The sequence below is a fragment of the Branchiostoma belcheri genome, unplaced genomic scaffold (assembly GCF_001625305.1).
Source record: "Branchiostoma belcheri isolate BF01 breed outbred unplaced genomic scaffold, Haploidv18h27 scaffold72, whole genome shotgun sequence".
Taxonomy (NCBI): domain Eukaryota; kingdom Metazoa; phylum Chordata; class Leptocardii; order Amphioxiformes; family Branchiostomatidae; genus Branchiostoma; species Branchiostoma belcheri.
The window spans coordinates 1,531,487-1,540,458 of NW_017804376.1; the positions used below are offsets into that span (position 1 = coordinate 1,531,487).

The 8,972-nt window shown below is 41.4% G+C and overlaps 1 protein-coding gene across 2 annotated transcripts in view; it reads left to right on the forward strand.

The window, feature by feature from the left end:
* Positions 1-163: 163 nt before the first annotated feature.
* LOC109485051 (transcription factor Dp-2-like) overlaps positions 164-8,972 on the forward strand; it is a 23,280-nt gene continuing 14,471 nt past the window's right edge. For both annotated transcript variants that reach the window (XM_019788447.1, XM_019788448.1), the window contains exons 1-2: positions 164-620; positions 3,578-3,705. In XM_019788447.1, coding sequence (XP_019644006.1) covers positions 575-620; positions 3,578-3,705 — 174 coding nt within the window. In that variant the 5' untranslated portion in view covers positions 164-574. The remainder of the gene's footprint in view (positions 621-3,577; positions 3,706-8,972) is intronic.

Genomic DNA, 8,972 nt, shown 5'->3' on the forward strand with positions numbered 1-8,972 from the left:
ACACCTGTTTCACCGCAAAGTAGCGTATTGTAAACAAAATCTGCATAAAGTAAACAGGTAAAACAAAACACTGGAAAAGGAAAACAAATTCCTTGAGATTGCGCATGCGCCGAGCTTGGTCATATGAATGAAACTCGACCAATCAAAAGTTTGGGAGTCGGCCACGTGACTTACCGGTAACCAATCACTGCCCAGCTGTGCTAGCCACCGCCAAGCTCGTTTTCACTTCCAAAACACTGGAATTTGATAGAATTTTCCACGGGATTTGTGGCCAAATTCCTCCGGTTATATGTAAATTTTTCATCATGTGGTGGTGGAAGTAGGACCAACGACCGTTCCAGGTTGCAGCTGCGGCAAGGATCGACGCAGATCTTGGAAGTGAAGTTGGGCAAAACCTCGGAAGTTTGGCTTCGAATCGTCGCCATTTTCTACCTTCCCAGCCCTTGTTTGTTGGTGGAGTTGCCTGTCAAGAACCTGTGGATATAAGTACGAATTCGGACCCAAACTCGGACATTTACATGGTCGAAGGGACCCGGAGACTACACAGGACTATTTACTGTCCGATCGGCTGAGAATGGCGAATTCAGGGGCGACCCTGACTAGCCTTTGGATGGACGATGGTAAACAACTCCCTTCTTTTGTTGTTGGGGATGGGACTTTTTTTCGACCCCAATTTTCGGGGCTTTTAAAAACTAACTGTCAAACCTCCGATTGTACGATTTTCTGCAGGATGATCGCAAGGAAAGTGCATAGATTAGTACTGTTTGGTTGATTTTCATTGAAAAGGCCGTGGTTAGGTAAAAACCCTATCAGCTTTCAGTGATCATTTTGCCCACAGATCCTTTCTATGTCACGCCACGTGCCTATACCACCGTTGTTCCATTCAGAGTTCTCCAATTTCAGTCAATTTAAATCAAAATCTGCAAAAAATCATGCTCATATCAAAGCAAATATGTATAATGCAGCCATCTCGCACCAAATCTGACTGGAAAAACGGCTATGCAGATAAAATTCAGCCCCAGAAGGCCAGTCACTTTTATGTTTGTCCGGAATGGAGACCATTTAAATCTACCCCCCCCCCTCCTTTTTTTCAGGCATGGCAACAAAACTTATACCCCAAATCGTGGCGTTTTTGAAGAAAATATTGTATTTTACATGCAAATTAGCTCACATTTGTATGTTGGCGACTGTCTGTGACCAGGATCGTGTAGGTGAACCGTTTACAAACGTGACATAATGATTTTGCTAGCGAGTGTTTGGTGTGGAAAGTTGACCCACCCCACCCATGCCCCACTTCTAGCCATGGGGTCCAGGTTTGACGTGTTTGCGTGCCAAGCTGTCCCCTACATAATATTCCCCACAAATAATCCCAAAGCAGATGGCTGGCTAGAATATTGTAACGTTTTTCTAACCACTAGGTTCATCTGGCTTAGCTACAACATTTTGGAAAAGAAGTGTAGTTGCCTGCACCCACTGTTAGTAAATAGTAGATGTTGTGGGTTGGTGGCTGTCATGCGACTCATGGTACTAAAAAAATCCTTATAGTCTTCAAACCCAACATCTGCTTGGGAATTGCACACTAATATGTCTGTATGCCATCCTAGTCAAAACAGGAAAAAATTGTGCAATTTTTCAATTGCAAACTTGAAATTTGATGTGAAAATGAGTCTTTAAGATTGCACGATCTTGGGACATAAAAGTTCATTTTGCATAAACGGTTTGGCAGAAACTGCCACCATATTTCTGAAGGGCATTTCAGAAAATGTTTCCCTTCTCTTTTTCCCTTAAAATGTTTGATTACGCTCGTCAGCAACACCAATTTTATCCAGTAATTTTATTGTTTCCAGAGATTTCTACTTATGGTTACAGAGATTATGGTTTTACACATATAAAATGTAAGGTCATAGTTCATAGGGAAGAAATTAGCTTACTCTAACTATCAAATGTGTTGCTGACCCTTTCTGGTATAACAATAGAAAACGTAGTGTTATAGGGGGTAACATTTGATCCTAACTGAAGACAATGTCCTTATCTTTAGGGCGGAAATACAGGGTTTAGGGGCAAACCAGTCACTGGGATCAACACGGGTTGTTGTAATTATTAAGGCATTTAATGGATTAAGATAATGTGTTATTTACACTGTTGTATTTCTTCATTTGGGTTCGTCAGGTAAAGATGTAATTGATTGCTTTATTAGCTACATATTATAATATATAATGCATTCCAGCATTCCTTTAGATAGGTATGTTTTGAGGTTCTATTTTTTTTTTTTGTGAAGTTGTGGAGGGGGGTGGTATATAACCCAACTCTTAGATCTGTATTGGAATCAAAAAGTTGATCTGGCTAGAGACTTGCTACGAATCTGAATGGTGCGGCAAGTCGTGAAATGTTCAGAGTGGTTTTATTTTCATGGTGACCTCTTGCCTACCGCAATATAAAGCCATCTGCAGTAGTATTTTGGCTATACTGACTGTATACAGTCAAACCTGTACAAGTGACCACCTTTACACGACTACCTGGCTAATACTGTATGTGACCACTTAAAAATTTTTCCCCATGCCTGTCCACATAGACCAGATTTTTATTATGGTCCCCAGAGTGGTCTTCTTGTGCAGTTTAGTGTTGGGAAGATGTCCAATCCCAAGCCTACAACTGTCTCAGCCCATCCCAGCATGATGTCAGCACACCTGCCAGTGTTGTGGCCTCAAGGCTGTAGCTATCTCCTGGCCTTGGCACGGCTTTTGTGAAGAATTTTAGTCTGGCCAAGATCTGGGATCAGACAAATCGTCATCTGCAAATCTGTTTCCACCAATTTCTTCTGTTTCGGTAATTTTTGTAGGGGGTGGGGGTCTTTTTTCCATTTTTTTATGCCCACTCTCTCTCATTAGGTGCTATGTGTGGGTGTGTAAGATAAATGACTTTGTTTATGAGGACACTACTTGTTGAAGTGCTAACTATGTGCAAATGAAGTGGGCACAAACAAGGATATTCCAGAAGGTTTTGTTTTATAAATTACGTGGTAAAAGTGATGTTTACAGTTGTCAGACAATTTACACCTCAATAAAAAAGGATGACCGTGTAATGCAAGCTCTCACCCTGAAGTTGTTTACAAATAAATAAAAGCAAGTGATATGTTTTGAGAGGGTTGAAGACATTTTACACATAGAGATTTGGCCAAGCAAGGGTATAAAATTGTCTTATCCATCCTGGTGTGAGTGGCTCAGACCTTACAGTCTGGTCTTGTACCATTTGTAATTACTGTACAAAACTGGTGTGTTATGCCTAAATGTGGTTTACCAGTTATTGTTTGTTTTGCATAACCGGTAAACCACCTTTTTTTAGGCGTAACACCAGTTTTGTGCATGTAAGCACAAGCTGCATAAGACCGGACTGTAAGGTTTGAACCACTCACACCGGGAAGGACCGACTCTTTTCAATAAGTGCGGTGGGTTCTTTGACATGTGTGGGGTGTGGCTCTGCTCTCCCCAAACAGGTGACCTTCATGCAAACAAACAAATTGTAGACATTGATATATGTTGTTGTCTAATTCCCCATGCTGTATATATAATTTCTCCAGGCCAGGGAAGCCCAATGAAGAGCACCCCCAACACGCCCGGCAAGTCTGTAACCAACGGCAACAAGGAAGTACAGGAGGACTTCTTAAAGATTTATAAGGACTGCGGCCTGGAGCCAATAGCCAAGGAGGTGTGTAATTATTAAATACAACAAGATCTCTGCTAAAAAAATGTAGTACAATGTATCAGTGGTGAAAGACCTGCAAAACTGGTACTGTGGATATCTGAAAGCATTCTTGATTCTTTTTTTTGTGAATACTGGTATTTCACCTAATATAACCAGCATTCACCATTTGTTAACCAGGTTGCATAACGTTACATCTGCCACTGTGAAAAACAGTGTGATTGATATATCTCTGTGCAGCACCCCTCAGGTATGCACAGTTAAGATATGCAGGAGTGTGTTATACTAGTACTGGGGGACGTTGTATTGTGTTTGGATTAGTGATGCATACCGGTTCACTGGACTTGGATCCGGACTTGTAAGAATGTTTAGGTTCAAGTCCAAAAAAACCTTAAAGTCAAGAACCGAGTCCGGACTTATTACCATAAAAGACCATTTCGCATACCCCTTTTCTTTCCAAACCATCTAAAACCTTCCGTAGATTGCAAAATATTTGCTGCAAAATGAAGAAAACATTGCCATCGGGCATCGTTAAGTACCGGCCTCCATGTTATGTGGCCAAAGTTTCACCCAGACAACATTGCAAGGTTGCCAACATGCAATTTTGTATATACCATGGGTTTAGGTACGGACTTAAGTCCGGACCTGAACCTAAACCTCTGGACTTGAATCCGGACCTGAACCTAAAATTGGGTTTAGGTATGCATCACTAGTTTGGATGCATTTTTTCAGGGTGGTGTGTTTATGTGACCTACTGGAATTATGTTAGTAGACGTCAGCCCTAAGAATGCCACAAACATGTGTATGTGGGTGACAACATTTCAGAGCAGTGCTGGGGAACCACGGAATGGGCGGGGTCAGGTTACAACAACAGGCTAGTCGGGTCAGGGGTTAGGGGTCAACATCGACCTGTGTGGGGGGGGGGCAGTTTAAAAGCTAAAATATAGCAATTACAGCATATTCAGTTTCCCATATTAGTGCATTGGGTCCATAAAGCAAGTACAGTTGCTAATAGTAACTAACTTGCAAATCTGCTCTGCCAAAATTTGCATTTATAGCCAATCACATCAAATCACTCCTAGCCTCTACCAGGCTTCAGAGGCGGCTGGAAAGAGTAGAAATTGGCCAAACAGGTAGGTAACATGCCAGGGGAGTTGGTCTGCTAAAGGGGTACAGTTTTATGCAGACACCAGGCTAAGTGCGTTGGGTCCATTTGCACCATGTTTTTAGGGCTCCCCTCCCCTAATATGGCTATATGGGGATATGTAATTGACATTTACGACAGAGAATTTATAGACTGAGGTGTGGGTTCATGAGTTATGGTACAGCACTTCAGTTACTCGCATGTGGTCAAGCATTTCGACTGTACCAATGAATTGTGTGTGTGTGTGTGGGGGGGGGTCTAGGATGAAAATTTAACTGTATATGCTGGGAGCTTTGTATATCAAACCTCTGCATGTTTTTAAAGAACCCAACACACTTTCATGCCACGAAATACTGGGTGTATATGCACTTTTGTGCGTCCAAAATTGGAGCTGTTTTGACCTAAGTTATAACCAAATTTTCAGCTTAGGCGAGTGCACATCTCCCCAAAATGTATTTCCAGCCCCATTTTGAATTAGGACAGTCCTCTGTCTTGGATATAAGGACCAAGTGTCCCAATTCTCCAGGATCTATCTTTAAGCGATGAAGTGTGAAATCCTTTCTCAAGTACCAGCTAATCACGAGGTGTAAAAGTTGAAAGCACAATGTCCTGTCTCCCTGGTCTCCAATCAGAGATGCACACTTCCAAGTACTTACCATCCAGTTGTGACATTTCGGGTGGTCTGTTATCAAAATAATGCAGAATTTCTGTACTTGCAAGACAGTTTTTGCTGTAGTGATAAATTCCTGAAGTAAATGTTGGAAAATATCACTAAATCTACAACCTCAGAACTATGCAGCAAGTTTAAACTGTAATTTCCAACACAAGAAATTGGACTCACCCAAATTTTAGACTGTACAACTCCAGTCTTTGTCAAGGAATGTAGAAGACGGGAGTTGTACAATCAAAAATTTGGGTGAGTCCAATTTCTTGTGTTGGAAATTACAGTTTAAACTTGCTGCATAATGACCACTATCAACACAGATGAACTTTCAAGATAACCTCAGAACTAACTGTGGAATACTGACATAAGTTCTGAGGTTTTGTATGAGTGACTTTTGGCCATGCTACTGGGTTCACTGACCTCTGGTTAGAATTAGGTCTGATTAGAGCTGTCCAGATGCTCAAGGGATATGTTTATATCATATTAGGTATGATATAGTCTGGGGCATATGTCATCATGATTGGGCACAGGATCTAGAAGACAGGTTTGATTCCCTGGGAAAGGCACCTCACACAAATTACACCCAGGTGTAAAATGGGCACCAGACTTTGGTTGGGGAGGTAAAAGGCAGTGAAAGGAGAGGGATGGGCTCCACCTTCCAATACCGTACCCAAGACACATTAGATTAGCAACCCACTACCCCGAAGGCCTCAAGAAAGGCCATCTGCCCTTTACCTTCTTTGTTTTGAGTCTGGGTAGTGTTAAGGCCTTAGGGAAACAACTGATTTGGGCTCTTGACACCTGATACTTCTGTTCCTCCTTCTAAAGGAACAGGAAGCCCTTATAAAAACTCCAGGGTGTAAGAGAGGGGTGTGTTCTAACCACAAACATCCACCCACAGGAATACACCCACTAGTTCTCTGGCAGTTCAGTCTATCCACTTCTACAGTGTACTAAATAGCCATGTGTAGGAGGAGTATTTGAAGTAAATTGAACCTGTCTGTTCCAACTGTAGCTTTTGATAGTCTTGGGTTTTTAAAGTGAGTGTAACATGGTTTGAGGTCAGTCACCCCAAGCTACTGTTCTGCGATCATGTTACCTGGTAGCCTTTCTTTGCCTGGTTATTTTATGAGCCATTCACACCATTAGTGGTTCTTCATATGCCTTGTGGAAAGAAGAAGAAAATGCTTTTTTTGTTATATATCATAAAGGTTTTACTTCTTAAATTTTTTTGTCAAAGCATCACACATTTTCACTCTTATAGTATAGATTCTTATTACCTTGAAATGGGGAAAATAAGAAACATTCACAAGCCTCCCAAACATGGATATGAAATTTGTGTTTTGCTTATGGCAGGACTTCACAACTTGGTCTTGATCTCTTTTCGTTCTCTCGGGAGATGGAAGTACGGTACTTCAAATAGGGGGGGGTGTCATTTTCTTGGCGGTTGGATGACTTCCTACCTCACTAGTACAAAAATTCTGTGGGCGTAAAAAAACAACCTAGCGAGATGTTCTTCAGAATTTGAAATTAGAAAACGGAAACAGGTATCTTTTAGGCTTAGAAGATAAACCTGTACAACAGACAATCTCTGCATGATGACCACCTGGTCATTGCGACCACTTATTTGGTGGCCCCTTAGATAATTTTTCTCATTGACACAAGCATCAATTAAAACTCCTGTCTATAGTGACCACCTGTCCACATAGACCAGATTCTATCAGTCCTGAGTAGTCTTCTCTGGCTGTTTTGACTGTAGGATTAGGATTTAAAAAAAGAAAGACTTGAAAGGACCAAGACAGACTGGCAGTTCCTTTATGTCGCCCACTCTGCTACAAAAACAGGTCATGGTATAGTCTAATCCACCCACACATTGTCTCAGAATGACATGGACACTCTGGGATTACTGTAAATCGTGAAAACTCTTCCAGTGGTTTTGGTCTTGCAGTGACCTCTCCACCAAAAATTCTTGGTACTGCAAATATGCCTTGTTATGTATGACTACTTATTGTTTCAACTGCAAATTTTGAAGCTCAACATAATTTTTACGTGAAAATTAAGACATGGGAAGAAAATTTCAGGCCAGCTAGAAGTAAAACACAGGCCTAGACTGGTAAAGCTCATCAAGAAAAAAAAGCTGAATTTCGATAGCCAAAAAAATCGGAAATAACTTCAGCAAACTTCTGGATAAAACCTAACTGACCATACTTATCGATTTACCAACAACCTGCTGGCCTTCTTACTTTACTTAGCTCAGGTTCTGTTTGCATTATTTAGTCCCACTTTTGTGTCGGAATCCCTTCTTTTTCACGTAGGCTTTTGTCCCTTTCTAAGGTGTAAGGAAATGCTGTTAATTATTAAGGCACAAACTGAGGGCTTAAATCATAGATCAGGGGTCTCCCCAGGCAATGGTGCAACGGCGGTGCGCCACTCCCAAAATTTCTAGCGCCACTCCCAAAATTTTCAAATTAAGGGTCTTCTCTTCGTATTTTCGCGGATAAATAGGCCCAAAACATCGAAATCTTGACGCGAGTGGCGTCCATTTTCCCGTCGGCATTGTTTCTGAATCTTGTGAATGGGCGATAAACGAGTAAACAATTACCATTTCGCACGACGCTACCGAGAGAATAGCTGTCATTGGTGGAACATCGGGCGCCCCGCTAGCGTTTTTAAGTCATGTAAACAACGCTAATTGTCTGATTGGTTTGTAAAACAAAGCCCTCGACCCCGAAAATAAGTTTATAAAGCCGATATGTTTACGAACTAGCCGTGGAAAATTCCCTACCGTACCGCACCATGAGCATGTGGCGGCCGCAAAATTCGGTTAACGCAACAGATTAATGTCTGGGCCAGTATAGCGGCATTTCCCATGAAAATAAATGTTTTTCGCCTGCTGTCGGTTTTTAAGTTCCAAAACGTCTGAAAAAGCAGAAATTTGCTCACAAAACCGGACGGGGGAAGGCGAGTCGCTATCGGCGTGAAGCACATGGCGAGGCCTTTTTAAAAATCGGTAACGCGGAAGAAAAATGCGTGGTCCATTTTAGCGATATTTACCATGAAAATAACGTATGTGGTTTATTTTCCCTCTGGTGTTAGTTTTTAGGTCCCGAAACCCCTAAAAAGTAGAAATTTTCCCATAAAACGCACGGCCGAGGGGTGGGAGGGCGGCCGGCACAGAGCTGCATGACCCGTAAAAAGTCAAAGGTCATAGTGCACGCATATTACGCAATAACCCTAAAGCGGAGATTTAGCTAATTTTAGGGCGTTTAAAATTGATAAAACCACATTATTGATTTTTAGGAAAACAATGGGATGGAAACTAATCAAAACTTTGTGCTGAATAATTTTTTTTCTTCAGAATTTTTTTCTTCAGAAGTTTTTTCTTCTTCAGAATTTTTTTTCTTCAGAAGTTTTTTTTCTTCAGAAGTTGGTTTTCTTCAGTTTTTTTTCTTCAGAAGTTTTTTT